This window comes from Sminthopsis crassicaudata, chromosome 1, assembly GCF_048593235.1.
Source record: "Sminthopsis crassicaudata isolate SCR6 chromosome 1, ASM4859323v1, whole genome shotgun sequence".
NCBI classification, from domain to species: domain Eukaryota; kingdom Metazoa; phylum Chordata; class Mammalia; order Dasyuromorphia; family Dasyuridae; genus Sminthopsis; species Sminthopsis crassicaudata.
The window spans coordinates 275,975,374-276,000,005 of NC_133617.1; the positions used below are offsets into that span (position 1 = coordinate 275,975,374).

General features: G+C 30.9%; 1 protein-coding gene across 1 annotated transcript in view; it reads left to right on the top strand.

The window, feature by feature from the left end:
• Positions 1 to 24,632, top strand: part of PREX2 (phosphatidylinositol-3,4,5-trisphosphate dependent Rac exchange factor 2) — a 388,457-nt gene that overhangs the window by 158,472 nt on the left and 205,353 nt on the right. The window contains exons 10-13 of the mRNA XM_074278839.1: positions 852 to 996; positions 13,162 to 13,262; positions 20,224 to 20,327; positions 20,936 to 20,985. Of these exons, the coding sequence (XP_074134940.1) occupies positions 852 to 996; positions 13,162 to 13,262; positions 20,224 to 20,327; positions 20,936 to 20,985 (400 nt within the window). The remainder of the gene's footprint in view (positions 1 to 851; positions 997 to 13,161; positions 13,263 to 20,223; positions 20,328 to 20,935; positions 20,986 to 24,632) is intronic.

Genomic DNA, 24,632 nt, shown 5'->3' on the forward strand with positions numbered 1-24,632 from the left:
ATTTCTTTATCAGTTGTACTATGTTCCTTGGTGAGCACAAAGAAGAAATGTCTAATGAATTGTTAATTGAATTAAATCAATGAAAAACATCTTTGCAGGTTAAAAAAAAAACTGCATTATTTCTTGCAACTTTTGATGGTCTTCTTAAAATGATACATTGATAATCAACAAAAGTAAGAACTAAGACCTTACTGATAACTGACTGATTTCACTTCAGTTCTACAATATTAAATTCAATAAACATTTATTAGATTTCTTATTTTATGCTATGCAGTATTTTAGGGAATAGAAGTGTAAAGGCAAAAATGAGACAGTTTTTATCCACATGGAACTTGTGGTTTACTGGGGAGAAATGGCATTCACACAGATAAATAAATAGAGAATATATAGAAAATCAATTTCAAGTAATTTGGGATGACATACTTGAGTACTTTGTCTTTGAACAGCTATGGATGTTAAACAATATTATTATTAACTTAAAAAATTCATCAATTGAATTTTTTATTGAATTGATTAATTAATTATTTTTAAAACTTAGATTGGATGTGCATTGTATTGTAAAATAAAAATTTGAAATGGAAATAAATAATATATTTTGCATAATTTGCTATGATTTTTATTATATATTAATGATAAAATTGAAGGATTCCAGATTTTATTCACATCTATTTATTTTTCCTAATCCATAAAATGAAGTTGGTCTAGATAGTCTCTTAAAAGTTTTAAAATTCTCTGAGTTTATTTTCTTTGTTAAAAAGTATATAATGTTATTTTGATAACTAAAGAATGAAAAATTTATTTATACCATAAAAAGTTTGTTTCTTTTTCTATGTTTTCCCCATTTATATTAGGTTTAAAACTGGGGATGGAACAAGATACTTGGGTCTTGATTTCTGAACAGGGAGAGAAACTTTACAAAATGATGTGTCAACAAGGAAATCTTATCAAAGACAGAAAAAGAAAATTGACTACCTTCCCTAAATGTTTTCTTGGAAGGTAAGTTGATAACCTCTATTAAGGTGTGTGCTTCTTTTAAAAATATTTATTTTTAACAAAATTAAATAAAAAAATTTGAGCTCAAATTTTATTTCTCCCTTGTACCCTTCCCATCCATTGAGAAGATAAACAATATGCAGTGGTGCATGTGATGTCATCCACAATATATTTCTATATTAGCCATGTTACCAAAACAAAACAAAACAAAAAAAGCAAGAGATATTAAAAAAATGAAAAAGGTATGTACTCAGGATTCATCATCTCTGTAGTTGTATAGCATTTTTTATCATGGATCTTTAGGAATTGTCTTAGATCATTATCTTAATCAGAATAGCTAAGTCTTTTACAATTGGTCATTATTAAAGTATTTGCTATTACTGTGTACAGTGTTCTCCTGATTTTGTACATTTCGCTTTGCATGAGTTAATTTATGTTTATTTTTTCAGGTTTTTTTTTTTTTTTGAAACCCCCTTGCTCCATCATTTCTTAAAGCACAATAGTATTCATGTATTACAATTCATTCAACCATTCTACAACTGATAGGAATTCTTTTATTTTCCATTTCTTGTCACCACAAAAAAGAATTGGATAAATATTTTTGCGCATATTGGTCTCTTTACCTTTTCTTTTGTCTTTGGGATCTGGATGCAGTATTGGTATTGCTGGCTCAAATAGAATGGAGCATTTGGGGCATAATTTCGAATGATTCTCCAGAATGTTTACAATTGTTCACAACTCCATCAGTGGCGCATTAGTGCTCCAATTTTTCCACATCCCTTCTAGCATTTATCATTTTCCTTTTTTTTTGTAATATTAGCCAAGTTGATAGGTGTGAGGGGGTACTCTAAGTTATTTTAATTTGCATTTATCCTAACTAATAGTAATTTAGACCATTTTTCACATGACTATTAAAAGCTGATTTCTTTGTCTGAAAACAGCTTTTACCATTTATCAATTGGGAATAACCTCAGTTTCATTCATCTACATTTATATGTGTATATATATGTGTGTGTGTGTGTATGTGTGTGTGTGTGTGTATGTATAGTATATGTATGTATATGTACAAATGTGTTTGTTCACACATGTGAAAAGTGAGGCCGCCCTCATTTGCTCAGAGAATTTGCTACAGATATTTCCCACTTCCTTGCTTTTCTTCTGATTTTAGCTATATTGGTTGTGTTGGTACTATAAAAGTTTTTTTCATTTCATATAATTTCATGATATACCAGTTCATGTTTAGTTTCTGCCAAATTTTGCTTTCCAGATTTTTGTCAAATGTGAGTTCTTGTCCCCAAAGCTTGAGTCTTTAAATTTATCAAATGATAGAATGCTATGTTCTTTTACTATTGTGTCTTGAGCTGCTAATTGATTTCTTGGATCCACCACTCTACTTGTTAGACACTACAGAAATGTTTTGATGATTACCACTTTGTAGTATAATTTGAAATTTTGTAAAGCTAGGTCACTTCTATTTTTTTTTTTTTTTAGTGATTCCTTAGATATTCTTAATTTTTTGTTCTTTCAGATGAATTTTACTATTTTTCTAATTCAATAAAATAATTCTTTGATATGAATGAATAAGCAATTTAATTTAGGTAGAATTGTTATTTTATTATATTGATTTGACCCATCCATTTTCTCCTATTTTTTATTTATTTGAAAAGTTTTATGATTATTTTTATATGTCTATGTGTTTGTCTTCATAGATTTTTCAAGTATTTTATATATGCAGTTATTTTAAATTAAATTTCTTTGCCCATCTGGTCCTGCTAGATTTTATTGATAATATGTAGAAATGCTCATGAATTATGTGGGATTATTTTATATCCTGCAATTATGCTAAAATTGTTAATTTTTCCAATTTGGTTTTTAGTTGATTCCCTTGTGTTCTTTAAATATATCATCATTTCATTTGCAAAGAATGATAGTTTTGTTTCCTTACATTTTAATTTATTCAATTTATTTTAATTGCTATAGCTATTTTATACAATAGTGGTGATAATAGATATCCATGATTTACCTTAAACCTATTGGCAAGTCTTCTAATTTATCCCCCATTACAGATGATTATTGCTTTTGTTTCTAGATAGACTCTATTTATCTTTTAAAAAGAGACTTCATTAATTTCTATTTTCTAGTGTTTTAATATGAATAGGTATTGTGTTTGTCAAAAGTTTTTTCTGCATCTATTGATATAATCATATGTGGGATTTTGTTGTTGTTGTTGTTATGTATGTGGTCAATTATTCTGATATGTGTCCCTCATATTGAATCAGTTTTTCATTTTTGGTATAAATCCCACCTGGTCATAATTTATGATCTTGATGCCATATTACCAAAATCTCCCTGCTTCAATATGGATTAGGGAAATTGTTCTATAGCTTTCATTCTTTGTTTATGTTCCCTGTTTAAGGTATCAAAACCATATTTGCATCCTAAAAGGAATTTGGCAGGACTCCTTCTTTTTCTCTCTTTTTTTAAGTAGTTCATATTATATTGGGATTAATTATTTCTTAAATATTTAGTAAAATTCACTTGTCAATCCACCTAGTCCTAGGGATTTTTCCTTAAGAAACTCAGTAATACCTCAATCAATTTCTTTTTCTAAAATAGAGTTATTTAGATATTCTATTTCCTCTTCTCATAATTTGGTCTATTTATATTTTTTTGCAAAAATTTTGCACACTCTCTTCCCATGGTTCTCTCTCTGGGTGTAGATGGCTCTCTAAATCACTGCGCAAGTGGAAATGGTTTGACTCATCTTAGTGTTGAAGAGAGACATGTCCATCAAAATTGATCATTGCCATTGTCTTCTTATTGCCATGTACAATGATCTCCTGGTTCTGCTCATTTCACTTAGCTTCAGTTCATATAAATCTCTCCAGGCTTCTCAGAAATCATCCTGCTGGTCATTTCTTACAGAATAATAGTATTCCATAGCACTCATATACCATGATTTATTTAGCCATTTTCCCATTGATGGGCATCCACTCAGTTTCCAGTTTATTTTGCACAAGTGGGTCCCTTTCCCTTTTTTAAGATCTCTTTGGGATATAAGCCCAGTAGAAACACTTTTGGGTCAGAGTATGCACAGTTTGATAACTTTTTGAGCATAGTTCCATGTTGCTCTCCAGAATGATTGGATGTATTCACAATCACCAACAATGTATCAGTGTCTCAGTTTTCCCACATCCATTCCAGTATTTGTCAGTATCTTTTCCTGTCATCTTACCCAATCTTCGAGGTGTATAGTGGTGTCTCAGAGTTGGCTTAATTTGCATTTCTCTGATCAATAGTGATTTGGAGCATTTGACTACAAATATTTTCAATTTCTTTATCTGAAAACTGTCTGTTCATATTCTTTGACCATTTATTAATTGGAGAATGGCTTGAATTATTATAAATTTAGGTCATTTTTCTATATATTTTAGAAATGAGGCCTTTATCAGATCTTTTGGATATAAAAATGTTTTCCCACTTTATTGCTTCCCTTCTAATCTTATCTACATTAGTTTTGTTTCTACAAAACCTTTTTATCTTAATATAATCAAAATTATCTATTTTGTGATCAATAATGATCTCTAGTTCTTCTTTGGTCACAAATTCTTCCTCCACAGATCTGAGAGACAAACTATACTATGTTCTTCTAATTTGTTTATAATATGTTCAGTATTGATGTTGGTGCCTTTTAGCAAGATGTTGTTTCCTTGCTTATCTCTTGATAAGATTTATTTTTGTTTATGCTTTATCAGATTATGATTGCTGCCCCTTTCTTTCTTATGTTATCTAAAGCATAATAGATTCTGTTACAGCCCTTTATTTTAACTTTGTATGTGTTTCTTTTTTAAAGTGTTTCTCTTCAAAGAGCATATTGCTGTATTCTGGTTTCTAATTCATTTTGATATCCACTTCTGTTTATGGATGAGTTCATCCTATTTATCTTCATAGTTATGATTACTAAGTATGCATTTCCCTCTTTCCTATTTTCTTTATTTTTATCATTCTCTCTTTTTTTACCCTGTCCCTCCTTAAAAATCTGTTTTGCTTCTAACTATTGCTTTCCTAAATCTAGCCTGCCTTTTATCAACCTCTTTATCTTATTTCCTTCCTTGTTTATTTTCCTAGCAAGATAGATTTCTATACCTAATTGAGTGTGCCTGTATATATGTATACCTATCCCGCTTTTTACCATTTGTAACAAATGAGAATGAACTTAAAGTACTGTGCACTCATTTCCCATCCCTCCCCCCTAAAAACTTTTCATTGTGTGCATTTTTAATGTGAATTAATTTCTCCTATTCTTCCTCTTACTTCTCTCTGGGCACTCTTCTTTTTCATCCATAAATTTTTTTTTTTTTTAAATCCTCACAACATAATTAACTCACTACAGTAGCCTTTGTTTCTGTAGTTTTTTACTGATATAATAATGACCTAGTTCTTAGGAGTTACATGCCTTCTCTTCGCATATAGGATTGTAAATAATTTCACCTTATTTAGATTTTTATGGTTCTTTTTAAACTTCTCTTAAAGTTTTGTATTTGAAAGTTAAAATTTCTATTCATTTCTGATTTTTTTTTCATCAGAAGTGCTTAACGTTCTGCTTTTAAATTTTTCCTCTTGTTTATAATGCTAATTTCTTTGCTTTCTGGAATATATTCTAATCCTTCTATTCCTTTCAAGTGGTTTTTGCTAAATATTTCATGATCTAAGAGGGCTTTAATGATATTTAAGTGGTTTCTTTCTTTGTGTTTGAAATATTTTCTTTTTTTACCCTAAAGCTCTTGAATTGGACTATAAAATTCCTGAGAGTTTTTATTTTGGGAACTCTTTCAGGCAGTATATAATGGATTCTTTCAATTTCTATTTTATCCTCTAGTTTTAGGACATTGGGACAGTTTCCCATTAAAATATGTTTTTTTTTTCAGGTTCTTTGTTCATGACTTTTCATCCTTTGAGGGGGTGAAATTGTTGTTTAGTTGTTCAGACATGCCTAACTCTTTGTGACCCCACAGACCTTACTTAGCACCCAATGCTATCCTTGGGTTTTCTTGTAAAAGATGCTAAAGTGGTTTATCATTTCCTTCTTCAGTAAATTATGGCAAATTTTGTATTCACTAGCTGTGAAGTATGTACCAGTTTCTTGACATCCTCAAACATAATTAATTTCTTTGCTTTTAATATTTTCATCTGTTTCATTGATAGCAAACAGTATCTCAAAATTGTTTTAATTTGTATTTGTTAATTATATGAGATTCAATATATTTCAAATGATTATTAAAGTTTTCTCTTTTTTATAAAATCTGTTCCTATTCTTTATTTTCTTATTCATTGTACAAAGGGAATTCCCACTGTGACTTTTTGATACTTTATTACATAACTTAGAGGCAAATTCTAATTTATCATATTTGTAACAAGTATTTTCTCAATATCTTATTTTTCTTTTAATTTTTTAAAAAAGTAACATTATAGTTTTTTGTTTTTTTTGTACATTGGCTCTTAAAAAAAAAAAAGCTTTTTATTTACAAAGCATATGCATGGGTAATTTTTCCAACATTGACCCTTGCAAAATCTTTTGTTCCAAATTTTCCCCTCCTTCCTCCCATCCCCTCGCTCTAGCTGGCAGGAAGTTGAATACATGTTAAATAAGTTGAAATACATGTTAAGTCCAATGTATGTATACATATTTATACAATTATCTTGATGCACACAAAAAAAATCAGATCAAGAAGGAAGAAAAAGAAAAAGTGAGAAAGAAAACAAAATGCAAGCAAATAACAATAAAGAGACTGAGAATGTTATGTTGTGTTCCATAGTTTGTTCCCATGGTTATCTCTCTGGGTGTAGATGGCTCTCTAAATCATTGCACAAGTGGAACTGGTTTGAATCATCTCAGTGTTGAAAACAGACACCTTCATCGGAATTGATCATCGTATAGTGTTCTTGTTGCCATGTATAATGATCTCCTGGTTCTGCTCATTTCACATAGCTTCAGTTCATATAACTCTCTCCAGGCCTCTCTGAAATCATCCTGCTGGTCATTTCTTACAGGATAATAGTATTCAATAGCATTCATATACCATGATTTATTTAGCCATTTTTGCATTGATGGGCATCCACTCAGTTTCCAGTTTCTTGCCACAGAGAGGGCTGCCACAAACATTTTTGCACATGTGAGTCCCTTTCTCTCCTTTAAGATCTTTTTGGGATATAAGCCCAGTAGAAACACTGCTGGGTCAAAGGGTATACACAGTTTGATAACTTTTTGAGCATAGTTCCAAATTGCTCTCCAGAATGAATGGATCCATTCACAACTCCACCAATAATGCATAAGTGTCACAGTTTCCCCACATCCCCTCCAACATTTGTCATTATCTTTTCCTGTCTTTTCCTTATCTTTTCCAATCTGAGAAGTGTGTAGTGATATCTCAGAGTTGTCTTAGTTTGAATTTTAGTTTTGAATTTCTCTGATCAATAGTGATTTGGAGCATATGACTGAAAATTGTCTGTTCATATCCTTTGATTATATATCAATTGGAGAATGGCTTGATTTCTTATAAATTAGAGTCAATTCTCTATATATTTTGGAACCTCGGCTTTTGGGATCTTTGGGTTTGTCAAACACTAGATTACCATAGTCATTGACTATTTTGTTCTGTGAACCTAACTTATTCCACTGATCAACTTCTCTATTTCTTATCCAGTATCAAATGGCTTTGCTGACTGCTGCTTCATAACATAGTTTTAGATCTGGTACAGCTAGACCACCATCATTTGCTTTTCTCTTCCTTAATTCCTATGAAATTCTTGACCTTTTGTTCTTCCAGATGATTTTTTTTTTTCTAGGTCAGTAAAATAGTTTCTTGGGAGTTTGATTGGCATAGCACTAAATAAATAGATTAGTTTAGGGAGTATCTTTATTATATTCACTCAACCTATTCAAGAGCACTTGATATTTTTCTAATTGATTAGATCTGACTTTATGTAGAAAGTGTTTTGTAGTTTTTCTCATATAGTTCCTGACTTTCCCTTGGCAGATGAATTCCCAAATATTTTATACTATTAACAGTTATTTTAAATGGAATTTCTCTTTGTATCTCTTGCTGTTGGATTTTGTTAGTGATGTATAAGAATGATGATGATTTATGTAAATTTATTTTGTATTCTGTAACTTTGCTATAGTTGTAGATTATTTCTAATAACTTTTTAGTTATTCCCTGGATTTCTCCAAGTGTACCATCATAATATCTGCAAAGAGTGATAATTTGGTTTCCTTGTTACCTATTCTAATTCCTTTAATCCCTTTTTCTTCTCATTGCCAAAGTTAGCATTTCTAATACAATATTGAATAGTAATGATGATAGTGGGCAACCTTGTTTCACCCCTGATCTTATTGGGAATGGTTCTAGTTTATCCCCGTTACATATGATGCTTACTGATGGTTTTAAATAGATGCTACTGATTATTTTAAGGAAAAGTCCATTTATTCCTATACTGTCTAGTGTTTTTAATAGGAATGGGTGTTGAATTTTATCAAGTGCTTTTTTCTGCATCTATTGAGATAATGATATATTTTGGTAATTTGGTTATCAATATAGTTAATTATGCAAATACTTTTCCTAATATTGAACCAGCCTTGCATTCCTGGTATAAATCCTTCTTGGTCATGGTGATGATTTTCTGTAATCTTTTGCTAATATTTTATTTAAGAATTTTGCATTAATATTCATTAGGGAGATTGGTCTACAAATATGTTTCCCTGTTTTTATCCTATCTGGTTTAGGTATCAGTACATGTCTGTTTCATAAAAGGAGTTTGGGTAGGAATCCTTCATTTCCTAGTTTTTTTAAATAGTTTATATAGTATTGGAGTTAATTGTTCTTTATATGTTTGGTAGAATTCACATGTAAATCCATCTGGTCCTGGGGATTTTTTTCTTAGGGATTTGTTTAATAGCTTGTTCTATTTCTTTTTCCAAATTGGGACTATTTAAGTAATTTATTTTATCTTCTGTTATTCTGGGCAATCTACATTTTTGTAGGTATTCTTCCATTTCACATAGGTTGTCAAATTTATTGTCACAAAGTTGGGCAAAGTAACTCCAAATAATTGCTCTAATTTCTTCTTTATTGGTGGGTAGTTCTCCCTTTTCATTTTTGTGACTAACAATTTTATTTTCTTCTTTCTTTTTTCTAATCAAATTAACTAAAGATTTATCTATTTTGTTGGTTTTTTTTTTTCATAAAACCAACTCTTAGTTTTATTTATTAATTCAATAGCTTTTTTAAATTTCAATTTAATTGTTCTCTCCTTTTATTTTTAGAATTTCAAGTTTAGTATTTGATTGGGGTTTTTTAATTTGTTCTTTTTCTAGCTTTTTAAGTTGTAAGCCCCATTTTTTGATCTTCTCTTTCTCTATTTTATATTAATTAGCATCCAGAAATATAAAATTACCCCTTATTAGCTGCAACCCACAAGTTTTGGTATGTTGTCTCAATATCGTCATTTCATTGAATGAAATTATTGATTGTGCCTATGGTTTGCTGTTTCACCCATTCATTTTATAGGATGAGATTATTTAGTTTCCAATTTCTTTTTGGTCTATTTTTCTCCTGGCCTTTTATTGAATGTAGTTTTTATTGCATCATGATCTGAATAAAATGCTTTTCTGCATTTGATTTTGAGGTCTTTATGTCCTAATATGTGGTCAATTTTTGTACAGGTTACATGAACTGCTGAGAATAAAGTGTAAAGTGTACTCCTTTCTGTCGGCATTCAATTTTCTCCAAAGATCTGTCATATCTAATATTTTTAGTATTCTATTTACCTCGTTAACTTCTTTCTTATTTATTTTGGGGTTTGATTTATCTAGTTCTGAGTGAGCAAGATTGAGATCTTCCATTAGTATAGTCTATTTCTTCTTACAACTCTCTTAACTTCTCCTTTAGGAATTTAGATGCTATACCACTTGGTGCATATATGTTTAATATTGATATTGCTTCATTATCTTTGGTACCCTTTATTTAGCAAGATATAGTTTCCTTTCTTATCTCTTTAAATTAGATCAATTTTTTTGCTTTTGCTTGATCTGAGATCAGGGAGTCATAATAGATTCTGCTCCAGCCTTTTCTAGGTATACATAGAGAGTACATGTAAAATCTGTATGTATTTTACTCTTTACTCTGTATGTATTTCTCTGCTTTAAATGTATTTCTTGTAAACAACATATTGTAGGATTTTGGCTTTTAATACAGTCTGCTATCTGCTTACGTTTTATGAGAGAGTTCACCCCATTCACATTTATGGTTAAACCAACTAATTCTGTATTTCCTGCCATCTTATTAACCCCAAATTATACTTTTCTCTTTCTTTTTCCCCTTTTACTCCTCCCTAATATTTTGCTTATGAGCACTACTTACCTTAAGCAGTCCTCCCCCTTTGAGATCCTTCCCCTTTCTTATACCTTTCCCCAACTATTTCTGTTTTCCCTTCTGTTTAGCCTACTACTTCCCTTTTCCCCATTCCCCTTCTACTTTTCTATAAGGAGAGAGATGTTTCTCAGTGAAACCAAAGAACTAATATTCTTTCTTTGAACCAAATATGATGAGAGTAAGATTCACACAATATTTGTTACCCTCCCTTCTTTCCCTCAATTATAATAGGTTTTCTTTGCTTCTTCCTGAAATGTAATTTCCCTCATTTTACCTCTATTTTCTCCCTGTTTCTATCTCCCCTTTCTACCTCCAGTTTCTTTTTTATATTATAAAAGTATAATCAGATTATACATGTACTCTCTATGTATACCCATAACAAAAATATGGTTTTCAAGAGTTTTTTTTTCTTTTTCTTTTTATCTTTATATGCTTTTCTTGAGTTGTATATTTGCAGAGCAATTTTTTTGTTTTGTTTTGTTGTTGTTGTTTAGCTCTGGTCTTTTCATAAAAAATAAATGGAATTCACCAGTTTCATTGGATGTCAATCTTCTTTCCTGAAAGAAAATGCTTAGTTTAACAGGGTAATTTATTCTTGGCTTCATTCCAAGTTCCTTCACCTTTCAGCCTATCCTATTCCAGGCCTTTCCATCCTTTAAAGTGGAAGCTGCTAGGTCCCAGGTAATTCTTATTGTGGCTCCTTGGTATTTGAATTGTTTCTTTCTAGCTACTTGCAATATTTTTTCCTTGGTTCAATACTTCTGAAATTTAGCCACAATATTCCTTGGGGTTTTTATTTTGGGATCTCTTCTAGGAGATGCTCAGTGAATTCTTTCAATGGTCATTTTACCTTCTGATTCTATGATATCCGAGCAGTTCTCTTTGATGATATCCTGAAAGATAGTGTCTAGGCTCTTTTTTTCATCATGTATTTCCAGGAGATCAATAATTCTTAGATTGTCTCTCCTAGATCTATTTTCCAGGTTGATTGTTTTCCCAATTAGGTATTTTACATTTTTTTTTCTATTTTTTCATTATTTTGGTTTTGCTTGACTGATACTTCTTGTCTCATTGAGTCATTCATTTTCATTTGTTCAGTTCAGAATTTTAGTGAATTATTTTCTTCATTTGCTTTTTTACTTCTTTTTATATTTGTACAAATAAATTTTTAAATGAGTTGTTTTGTTCTATGGAATTTTTTTCCATTTCACAAATTCTGTTTTTTAAGAAATTATTTTCTTTTTCTGTTTCACAAATTCTGTTGCTTTTGCCCCCATTCTTCTCAAATCTATCTTTTAATGAGTTATATGCCTTTTCCCAACCCTCTTGCAAATTTTTCATTTCCTTTCCCCATTTTTTCTAGCTCTCTCTTAAGATTCTTTAAAATTTCTTCTAGAAGAGCCTTGTGTAATGGGGGATAGGTTATATCACCTTTTGGGGCTTCATCCGGAGACAATCTGTCTTTTGTCTCACTTGGGTTTGAAATATCTTCTTCTCTTTCACCATAAAAGTTGCCTATCATCAGAGTCCTCTTTACTTTTTTATTCATTTTTTTTTTTTTTAAAGTTAAGGTCTGCTGTTAGAGTGGGGGAGGTTTTCCAAGCTTCCTCTACAAGCAGCAGCTTCCTCTATAAACAGCCATGACTGTTGGGTCAGTGCTAATTCCCTCTGGGTGCTGGGTAGGCATGACCAGTTCCCATGAAATTCTGGCATTTTGGGGTTCACTATTGATCTTTTGTGTTTGTGTTGGATGTTTATAACTTCTCTGCTGATCAATAACTAGGATAGAATGGATAACACTGCTGTAGATTCCTGTAGATTTTCTGCCATGCAGAGCCCACACTGGCTGCAGAGTCTGCACTGCCCCAGACTCTAAGCTGGCTTTTGTGCTCAGCTGCTGGCACTTGGCTGCCTCCTTCCCATTTCTGATTGAAACAGACCTTTTCTAGTTAACCTCAGAATTATCTCCTATTGATAATTTGTTGCACCCCCAATATTTATGAGTTCTGCCCACCCAGAGCTAATTCAGAGGCTGGATTTGCTAAGTCTGAAGGTTGTAAGAGAATGTCAGGAAGAAATTTGTATTTGTCTCTGCCATCTTGGCTCTGCCCCCAGAAGTCTGTAAATTGAAACTTAATGTAGTAAAGCACACATATAATATTCCTAACATATTTTTTAGTGAGGCAGTTGGGATTAAGTGACTTGTCTAGGGTCCCACAGCTAGGAAGTGTTAAGTGTCTCAGTTTGGATTTGATTCCTGATTCCAGGTGTTCTATCAAACACTGTGCCAGCTAGATGATCTTGATATCCCTGATGATTTATAAATTCTTTATTGTGTGTTCTTTATTTTTATTATCATAGATTTTTGCCTATTATCTAGCAGGAGTTCATTGTAGTGTATAATATAAAAATGGGGTACACACTATTTGCCTATTTTTGAATTATAATAAATTGCTCTCCAGTTTTTAGTTTTTTTCTATGTACTTATGGTCTTGAGTTCACTAAAAATTGTTAAACATGAATTTGTGATGTATCAGCATAGACCTGATAATGTAAAATTGACTTAGATTTAAAAGGATATTTAGCAGAAGTAAACAGATTTGATAAAAGAATATTTTGAAGCATTCATCTAAATTGTGAAGATCTCCTTTTAAGTGCTTGTGAATGCACAATAAAAAAGAGAATAAGCCTACCTATTGAATATTTTTTTGTTTCCTCATTGCTTTTTCCATCATAGTGAATTTGTGTCTTGGTTGTTGGAGATTGGTGAGATTCATAAACCTGAAGAAGGAGTTCATTTGGGACAAGCATTATTAGAGAATGGAATTATTCACCATGGTAAATATATTTTAAAATGATATCTTGTTAAAGTTTTTCATTAAGGTGTACTTCCAAGGTTAGCTTTATTATGTGTAGTTAATCTATTAATTCTTCTGTATTTGTGTTTATAGTGTATGTAAATATTTATGGTAATCTCATATTTTGTGGTTTTAAAATATTTAAATAATTTAAGAAGTTATAAACAAGATAATATGTACAATGAAATATAAATATCAAGTTGTCAGCACATGGGATATTTAATTATAAATATATTAGAATAACTTGATTTTCATATTTTTATTTACTCTTTCTATTTAAGGAAATATTTAGAAAAATGTGAAATCATATTAACCAGTTTGATTTATTTCTTTATTCCATTATATTTTTAAAAATCTTCTTACATGTTATTTTACTCATGAGATTTTAAGAAGTTTTCTGTAGTAAAGTGGAATCCAGAATAAGTAAAAACATTGACCTGAATACAGTAATATTATTTTTTCCGTTCAATAGATTTTGAATTTTCTCCAGCAGGTCATTAATACCATACCAAAAAAGTATTGGCAAGTGACCCTGCCTGTAACTATATTCTGTTTCTATCTCTATCTGCAGCCTACTAGTGTGGAGTCTGATCCATGAGTTTTGGTATTTATTTCCTCTTGCTAAGTATAAAATCACCAGCTTCCAGGTCTTTCATTACAGGCCATTATAAATTTATGTACTTTTACTGCAAAATGGAATGATTGACTCCAAAATGAGTAATATTTTGTATGTTATAAACAGGTTTTCCTTAGAACAGGGAAACAAAACCAATCTTATAGATTGAAGGGCTTTCTGCAAATCTATCTTGAATTGGACTTTCTGAAACTCATGGTTAATTGAAATCTGTTCAAAATTTTATGATTTAGAAATCATTGCAGCAAAACAATGAGATTATAAAAGCTATTTTTCTTAAAATTGAGGACTAGCAAGGAAGAAATTGGAACAATGAGTAGAGATTTCATCAAGGCATATGTAGGCTTTATATAAGGAAATACTATTCCAAATTAATATTATGCCAAAAAGGAATATGTGAGACCTGGAAGTAACAGGTTCTTCCTTATTAGAATTTTTCAAGGAATTCCTAATCAACTTTTTGTCAATTATGCTATAGCAGGATTTCTTATTTAAATATAATGTAGCTACTTGATCTTGGAGATCACAGCTTTGAAATTCTTTCTATAATTATTGAGTATTTTATTTGCATGATAAAGGTAAAATAATACCTAACAGTAAATAAACTATAGATTGGTTAGAATAAAGAATGTTTGTTGAAAGTGAGTTTCTGGTCTCATCTCAAAGATAGATTTTTTAGGTTCTCCTTCTCCCCCATAAACATCAATTTAGCACTCAGATTCCACAATCCTTTAGTTAAATCTTGTTGACTTCTCATTCCAGTCTTTACATTTCAATCTTATTTTAGTGAAAGCCTTGATTTCTTACTTGTAGGCTTCTAGGCACCCCTTGAAAAACAGCTTTTCCTTTTAAACATAAACAAATTTATTGTGGGTCATCAAACATGAATGAAGTTTCCTTGCATTTTTTCTCTTCAGCACCAAAATTTTGTATCTCTACATTCTTCCTCTACTTTTCTTCGAATCATTAAATCATTCAACAAGCAGAAAGGACACTGTACTAAGTATAGGGGATTCAAAGATGAAAGTGAGCCAGTTTTTTTCTCCTTCAAGGAACTTTTACTTTAAAAAGAAAAACAAAACAAAACAAAACAACTTTTATTGATATTGTTTGTTTTTACATTGCCTAAAATCCCTCAAATCTCTTTCTCCTCTCCCAGAGAGCCATCCCATAAAAATAATTTTTAAAAAATGAAACAAAGGGAGAAAGGGAAAAAGTCATCCAAAACAATTAATGCATTGGAAAAAAATCTGACAATATATACAAACTTTCATATCTATGGGTCCCCTCACCTATAATAAGGAAAGGGAGTGGGTGACTTTTAGGGGCCAAATTTATTCTTCATGATTTTCCAACATTTGTTTTTAATTATTTTGTGGTGGCTCTATATTTACATTGTTGTAGTTGCACATATTATTTTCTTGGCTCTGCTTATCTTACTGTGAATTAGTTCATATAAGATTCTCAATAATCTTTGTCCTCATAATATTTGATGTTTCTTGCAGGATATCCCACTTGTTTAGCTACTCCCTACTGATATGCATCCTTCCCCCCCTCAGTTCTTTGTTACCACAAAAAGTGTTGCTATAACTATTTTGGCGTATAGAGGACCTTTAAAAAATCAGTGACAAGAGCTTTCTTTTAAATAAGATGAAAAGACATTCCTTGTTAGAATTAATGTTTTCATCTTGGCTTTTAATTCCATTTCCTCCTTCTCTGCATTTTTACCAATATTTTATCTTTTATCTTCAATGTATTCTGCCTGCCCTGTCTATTGTTTTAGACCTTCTTAGTCTAAAAAAATCTTTTCTTTAGAGTGCTACATACTTATTGAAAGGTGATTTGTACTTTTCTGATCAATGTATTATAGCCATAAAGAACATCAATTAATTTCCTCTCTTCCGTAACTCCTTTCAAATGACATGTTCTATAACTTTAGGCTAATGAGAAGAACACAATCATTTGGGGGAACATAAAAAGGGTATTAAGATTCAAAGTAGGGGTAAGGTTCTGTCTGAGTTGCTTTGGAATGATGGTGATTTTTTTTTTTTTTTTTTTTTTTTTTTGGTAAGCTGTTATAACTTCATGAATGGTTAAAGATTTTGAAATTTTAGAGTTCCTGGCCCAAGTATCCCAATTCCAACAGAACTCTGAAAATATAAAATATTTTATACTATCTAGGATGCAGTTAGAAATATTATTATTACTTTCCAAATACATAGTTTATGAATGAATTGTGATTAATAATATTTAAAATAACCATTTAAGTTAATTATCAGATTGATGAACAAATTTGGATCGGGATTAAAAATTTCCCCAATAATTAGTAGAGATCTTAATACTATGTTTCTAATGAATATATATCTTTCCTTCAAAGAGAGATCTGGGTATATGCATGATTGCATGTGTGTGTTTATTAGATCTAATAAACCAACACATTCTATTATTAAAATAAAAACACTTTGACTATAATATTCTCATTCTGCTAGAGATCATCAGAAATCAGGATTAATGGCAATCCATTGTCTTTATTTCATATCTAATTATTCACTAATCTGTCCTTTGTAATGGGATTTCTGTCCCAACAACATGACTGAAATTGTTTCATGACTGAAAAGTTCTCTTAAAGCTTACTAGTGACTGGCTAGTTCACAAATCAACAATTTTATTTTTTTTCCATTTCAGCTTCTCTGCAGTTTCTGATCACCCTGCCCTTTCTTAAAGTTCATTCTCTCTTTTCTATCCACATCTCTGAATTATCTTTATTCTCATATTGATGTTCTTTTATTTCCTCCATTGACTTCTCTTTTTCCCCTTCCTTCAACATGGACACTGTCCATGGTTCTGTCTTCAGTCTTACCCTCTTCTTCCCCACCCCACCTCCCATCTCTGCATATATTCTCCCTCTGAAATTTGCATGACTTCAGTGATCACTGAATAGATCACTATTAATAGATTTCCCAAATTTGTATCTCCAATCTGTACCCCATGCTAAACTCTAATTTTATACTTCCAGAAGTGAATTAGTTAATCTGTTTATTCTCAAACTCAATATTTCTAAAGCAAAATCCAATATCTTATTCCCCAAATGAGTTCTACCTACTGAATTCCTTTCTTTTTTCTAATATAATCAGCATCTTGCTATTCATCCAGGCTTAAAAAGTTGGACTCAAGCTTTATAACTCTTTCCTCTTAACTACTATATACACATGTGAAGTCATATTGATGCTATTTCTTACATCTGTTCTTATATATCTATTTCTGTGTTATCAGAATAATTTAGATCCTTATAATATTTTACTGGGGCTAATTAAATAACATTCAAGTAAATTACAAGTAACTCAAGTCTCCACTTTCTTTAATCTTTTCTATATACCATTATCAGAATAAATTTTCCTAGGCACTGATCTGATCATATTATTCACAGGATTGTAAGATTTAGGGGGGGGGGAAGAAATGGAAAGATCATCTAGTGAGTCCACCCTCATTTAATAGATGAGGAAAATGATAGATAAACTAAGATCTGAGTCCAAGTCTTCTAACTACAAATGTAGTACTTTCCTTGATACATTGAATTCTTTGCTCAGTTTTAATTTTTCTTTATATCCTACAAAATTAAGTCCCTACTTACAATGTAGGATTCAAGACATTCAAAATGTAACTGAACTTAGTTATATACTACTTATATCATACAAAGTGATATCCTCAGCCTGATTCAATTCAATTCAATTAAACAAATATATATTAAGAGATCACTTTCTATAAGATAATGTTGATTTTTTCCTTTACAGTCACATAATATTTTATTTTTATGGTTCTTAATATATCCTACTTTAAACTATTTATGGCTCTATTTTTTCATCTTCCTTATCACTTCCACACTAGATTTACAGTTATTTGAGTGAAGGAACCATATCTTACTCATCTTTTTATCCTCCATATTGACTTATGCTACTAAGTAGCATTTGTTGATATTGATTGAAGTGACTTATATTGAAAGATGAACACAATGCATTTTCCCAAATTTAGTTGCAATGATAATTTAAAATTGATTCTGGGGAGTTGAAACATTTAAGTAATGACTACAGTTGTCATAATAGGAGTCAATTGGTGGTGTAGTGCTTAGTGGTGGTAAAATTTTTTTCTTCCATAGTTTGATTTAACTATGGTGTACTGTCCCTTTCTGGGAATCACCATTCAGAATTTTAGATTGAGTTATGCTGAAGATTGTCAGATGAAATTTATGTTGGAAAATTTTTTTGCCTATAGAAAGCTTTTTTTGCCAAAGAATTATCTTCAGATATTTAAATTTTCTCACAAAATCCACTAATTCCCATACAGAGTTAAAAAATACATTATATGGTTTCACAATAAAATAATTACATTAGAGTATAGAAACATGAGCCAGACATGCTACTTTCATTAGTATGTGGTCCCAGCTGTGTTTTAGTGAAAATAGAATTCTTAAAATAAAGTTGAATGAACCATCTGTTTTAGAGAGAGTGAGCAAGAAAAGTTGGCTATTATTGTTATAATTCACATTGCAAATATTGCTGAGAACTTCACCAGAGGCAAGACTTAGTACAGTGGATATTGTTTCCTTGAGCTCATATGCTCTTTCTGTGGTATTTAGAAAGAGTTGGTTTCTTTCTTCTTACTTTGTTCAACATGTTCTGAGCACAAATGCTTCAACTCATTACATGGGAACTCAGAAACTTAATGATAGGGTTGCATTGTTGAGTTAGTGGCAGTACTGAGAAAATGAAAACATTTTTCACATCAGAATTACATGAGAATCTCCCAATTAGTTAACTAGGTACTTTGCTACTATATTATGTATGGCAGTAAAGTAGAAAGGAGGTGAGTAAAGGTGAAAATGGTTCTGTATTCAGACTTTTGTACTGGATAAAGATTGCCAAGCACTGCTTAAATCAAGGAGAAAACATGGAAAGTCTTCTTGGAACTTATGGCCCACTCCTCAGAAGAGATTCAAAGTAACTACATGGTTGTACAGAGGACCAGTTACTTGATCTCAAAATATCCTGGAATTTTGACAGAGTTTTATGGTAGCATTTTAAATACTTTATGAGAATAGGAAAAATAGTTGGAAAAAATAAAATAACTGATCTTGAAAAATGGCATAGAAACTCAAAAAATTTCTTTGGATTTTTTCTCTTATATTTTTCTGCCTTTTGGAATTCCTTTATTTTTGTCCATGGAGAAAGTGCCAGAGGTCCATGTTAAACATCCCTCTATCATTTATGCATTTGAGCAATGAAAATGACTTGGGGAAAATAGATAAATCTTTAGAGATTTATTTGTATTAAACCCACCTTTGGAGTTTGATCCACCTCAGCCAAGTGTACCCATATGGAACTCAGTTCCTTAGTGTTTCAGATAACTTTCTTTCTAACATTTCAGGGAAGTAACCAAAGACCCTAATCTATTTAGGCAAGAATTAGAGCTCACTAAATTAAGTGATTGATTGTATAAGTGTTAACACCCCAAAAATATTATTTAAATATAAGTCATTTTAGTTTTAATTTAAAGTGTTTATTTTTCTTTTAAGAGCCATAATCACCATATGAGATTAGTTATAATGGAATTATGCAGTCTAGGGAAGAGAAAGCTGAGTGGCAGTCTAGTAATTTTCTGCAATTATGCACATGAAGAAGATAGATATTTTGAAGTTAGAGATCAACAGCCTTTAGTTTTTAGAAGGGAGGCCAAAAAATGGATTTATGCTAAAATATGGGGTGTTTAGCCTAGAGATTTAAAAAAAAAAAACCAAAAAAAAAAACATTATCATAGTCAGAACTGTTAAGTAATGGAATGCAATATTTTGTAGTATTATTTGGGTTTTAAAGTAAGCTAGAGGTTTGTTAGAAGTTTTGGCTCACCCTGAAAGGTGAATGAGCATTTAAATTCTTTTTTGGATGTAAGAAGCAGGTAATAATTTATTGAGTTCTAAAAATATTTTAAAAATCACTGGATTTTATCATTTTATGTATTAGAATAATTTTAGCAACCATCTGCTACTAATTTGTAAAGGGATTTCAAATCACACCTTAAATTTAGGAATTTTAAAATTTATTAAAATAACCAATTATTTTTCTTAATTCTTATTATTTAGCTTAAACTTGAAATGTGTTTTATTAAATTAGAAATTTTAAGCTTATGGATTATGTACTTTATAATTAAATTCATATGGGGTTTAAAGTCTAAGTCTTTTTTAAAAGTCTAAGGCTTTTTATTACCAATTAAGAATATTAATACATACATGTTTTATTGTTGTTGTTGTTCTCAGTTACTGATAAACATCAATTCAAACCAGAACAGATGTTATATAGATTTCGCTATGATGATGGGACATTTTATCCAAGAAATGAAATGCAAGATGTGATTTCCAAGGTAATAAACTCTCCCAATCATCTTGTGGATTGGCCTGTTGTGATTCTCTACCAAAGCTTTTTGAGATACTGAAAAATCCCTGAGAAATTCTTCCAGTATGGCAAATTCCTATTGGCATATAAGAATAAATGTTTTTCCTTCTTCTAATTTTTTGAATGTAATATGTATACATATGTACATACAAATTAAGATATAGATAAGTACAAATCAGCAATAGTACAAATACTTTGGAACACTATAACTGCCAATGGTTCCCTTCAGAAATTTTCTATTCAGAATATAGATGTGCATGTTTAGAATGAGATTAACAATCAGTGCTTTATTGTCTATGTTTAAAGCTATGAATTCATTTAGTATAGTTAATTTTTTCTATTTCCATAAAACATTTTTATTTTAGGAAAATATTTGAAATCTTTTTCATATACAAATATATTCATAATACAATTTAAATTTTTCTAATTTTATTTAGAAATTTAAATAATATGCTTTAATTCAAATAATTCCCAGTTGTTTGAAGCTTGTGCCACTATATAAAATAATAAATAATTTGTTATTGTTATATCCTAGGAGTAATCTTACTAGATCTGAAATATCTTTATTTCATGCAGGGTGTAAGGTTATATTGCCGCCTTCACAGTCTGTTTACTCCAGTGATAAGGTGAGAACAATTACTAAATTCTCAGAAATATTTATATTGTGTATTCTATAAATATTCATTTAGAAACTTTACTTTTTTAAAAAAAGTAAAGGATTACAATTAACAGAGTTTAAAATAAATATCTGTTCTAATATAGTTAACTTTTAACTGTCCTAGGGCTGCTGATTTAATTTCTTTATAATTTTTAGATTCTTTTCTTTTTTCAAGTTAGGACAAGTCAACAAATTATGATAATTAAGTTCCTACTGTGTGTCAGGTAGTGTTTTAAGTGTTAGAAATGCACAGAAAAATGAAAAATATTCCCTGCCCTCAATATGCTCACAATCTACTGGGGAAGACAACATGCAAGAAATTATATACAAAAGAGATAGATATAAGATAAATTAGAGATAATCTCAGAGAAACCATACTAAGATAAAAAGAACTGGGCCTCTTGATTCTATTTCTTGGTACCTCTTTACATCTTTAAGTCATTGAAGCTTCATAGATATACAGGAAGAAAGAAATCCAATTGAACAAGATTTTTAATGATAATTATTCTAGACCAGGAGTATATACACACAGTGATTTATTGTTTAGTCATTTTTTCAATTATCTCCAACTCTTTGTGACTTCATTTGGAGTTTCCTTGGCAAAGATACTAAAGTATCTTTACTTCTTCATTAAACACATTTCCAGATTAGGAAACTGAGGAAAACCAGGTTAACTGACTTTCCCCAGAGCCATGCAGCTAGGAAGTAATAGGCTAGATTTGAACTCAAGAAGATGAGTTTTCCTGAGTTAAAACTCAGCACTATATTCAGATAAGGAGTACTTATCTACTTATACAGTGAATAGGGATCCCCTAAAATGTGGAAGATCAGGAAAGATCTTTCCTTTTGAAGGAAATGGAATTTGAGCTATCCTTGAAAGGAATTAAATGTTTCAAAAGGTAGAATTGAGGAAAAATACCAGACATCTGGGACAACTGCAAAGACATGTGCTGGATATGAAATGGTGAGTTCAGGAAATAAGCCAATTTTCTTAGAGTATTAGGCAAATAATATATAATCAACTTGGACATATAGGCTGGAATCAAATTGTCAAGGACCTTAATTGCCAAATAGCAAGATTTGATTTAATGCTAGCGGCAATTTTGGGAACCACTGGAGCTTTTGAAAGGACAAGGTCAGATTTTGCATTAGGATTATCATTTTGGTGACTGTATGGAGGATGAGTGAGAAGGAAAATGTTAGTGGCAAAGGATGATTAGAAAGCTATTTCAGTAATCTAGATGAGTAGTCATTGAGCCTGAACTTGGCTAGTGGATGTTTGGAACAAAAGGGGTTAGATGCTAAAGGAGTAGAATTGATGAGAGTTTAAAAATGACTGGGCATGCAAAGTAAATGAAATTCAAGAATTGAGAATGACTCCTAGATTTTGAAATTGAGTGACTGTAAGATGAGAGATCCCTGGATAGATATAATACAATTGGGAGAAATGGATTTGGGGTTAAAGATAGCAATTGATAAAGTGGAGGCAAGGAATATAGATAACTATTTTTCTGCCAGTTTGGCTGTGACAAGAAAGAATGATAAAAAAAGGGAAAAAATGAAAGGTTTTTTTTTTTTTGTTTTTTTTTTTTAAGATTGGGAGAGATTTGGATCTTTTTGAAGGCAACTGGGGAGAAGTCATTGTATAAGGAGTTAAACGTGATGGAGCAAGAGATGCTGTAAAGTTGATTCCTGGAGGAAATAAACACAGATAGGAGCACAAGTAGAGGGACTCGCATTGGCAAGGAACTAGTTATCGCCTTATTTTTTGAGACAAGAAAAAAGTAGATAATAGGAAGGTATTGAAATGATTTAAAGTATAGGGTCAGGAGAAAGGAACTCAGAATAAATGACTTCAATTTATTTCAGTGATGTATGTCACTTTTGCTGAGTTGAAGTAAAATTATAAACTTGATTATTCTGGCCCCAGTGATCAATTATACTTGTGATCACTCTTTCTGCATATCTCTGTGTGGGAAAAGATAGTTGTAAAGATGGCCTGAGAAGAGAAGAAACAGTTGGGAACTGCCATACTGGGGACATCAGTAGAGTGCTGATCAGAGTAATAAAATTGGCATAATGAATAAAGACCTAGTTGAAATTAGATATATAATTTTGTTATTGTTGTTGAATGCAGTTAGCTCTGTAACATGAATTCATTTAATGAAGTTGAGTAATATGGAAATAAGGGCAGAAAAAGTAAATGTTTGACTGAAAGGTGAAATTTGGAAAGGACCAATTGTGTTGTCAGAAAAGGGATTAAAGATCATGATAAAGCTCTAAACTGAATGTAGAAAATGTGAAGAACCAGGAGATCTGGAAGGATGGAGTATGATGTTCAAAGAGAAATTTTAGAGTTATGGATTGGGGGGTTGTAATATTTGTAGAAGATGAAATAAAGATAATGATAATAATGACAATAATAAGTAATAAGGAAAGTAATAGACTGTATTTATATAACACTTGAAAGTTATTGATGTAGCCCATAATAATAATAACTGACATTTAGATTGCAAAAACATTAAATGATTTACCCAGGATCTCACAGATAGCCATAGTCTGAGGTAGGAGGAATCTTTTTTCTTCCAAGCCCAGAACTTGTACCACATGGCCTCCTCATCTTCCTTATACCAAAAGTCTAGGATTTTCCCTATTACATGATGTTATCTCTAGTGAATATATGTTAATTTGATCCCTTATATACACACAAGAAAACATACAGATATCTGGTTTTAGATAATATATATCTATATCTATCTATCTATCTATCTATATGTATCATATAGACACACATATATATCCAGCAGTACATATACGGACATTTATATTTATCAACACACACACACACGTGTGTGTGTGTGTGTGTGTGTATAGTGTTTAAACTTATGTATTCCTATGTAGTATGTGTATATATATATATATATATATACGTGTGTGTGTGTCTATGTATATATCTATGTGTATATAGATAGACACATTCATATGTGTATATATATATATATGTATATATATATATACACATATGAATGTGTGTGTATCTATATGTATATTGTCCTAGGTGTTTCAATCATTTATCTCATTGGAGTTTTGGTGGTGGAAAGTACAGTAAATGTAAAAAAACAAACAAACAAACATAATAAACAGAAGATATAGAATCCTAAATGTAACTAATAGGACTAAATTGCCTTCAATTTAGCTTTAGCATTATGGAAATAATGTCATTTTCTTATCCTTTTTAAAATCTAGGCTTGTAAAATTATAAACTTGATTATTCTGGCCCCAGGGCTCAATTATACTTGTGGTCACTCTGTCTGCATATCTCTGTGTGGGAAAAGCTAACTGGTATGGTAATTTCTACCATCTTGCCTCCTTAATTCATTTGTTTTCCTTGGAGTGTGGCCTTGTTGTGTCTGTATTAAGTGCTGCCAAAATGGAAAAAACAGTTTTAATGCACAGAGAAGGACACAAGAAGACACTTAAGTTTCCCATATCTATAATTCTTTCGTAGCATTTTCCTTGATTTGTAGTAAATTAATCCTCTTTTGTTACGGATTATATTGGGTTGTTTTGTTTTATTTTGTTTTGTTTTTCCAGCATTTGATGAGAAAAGAAGAA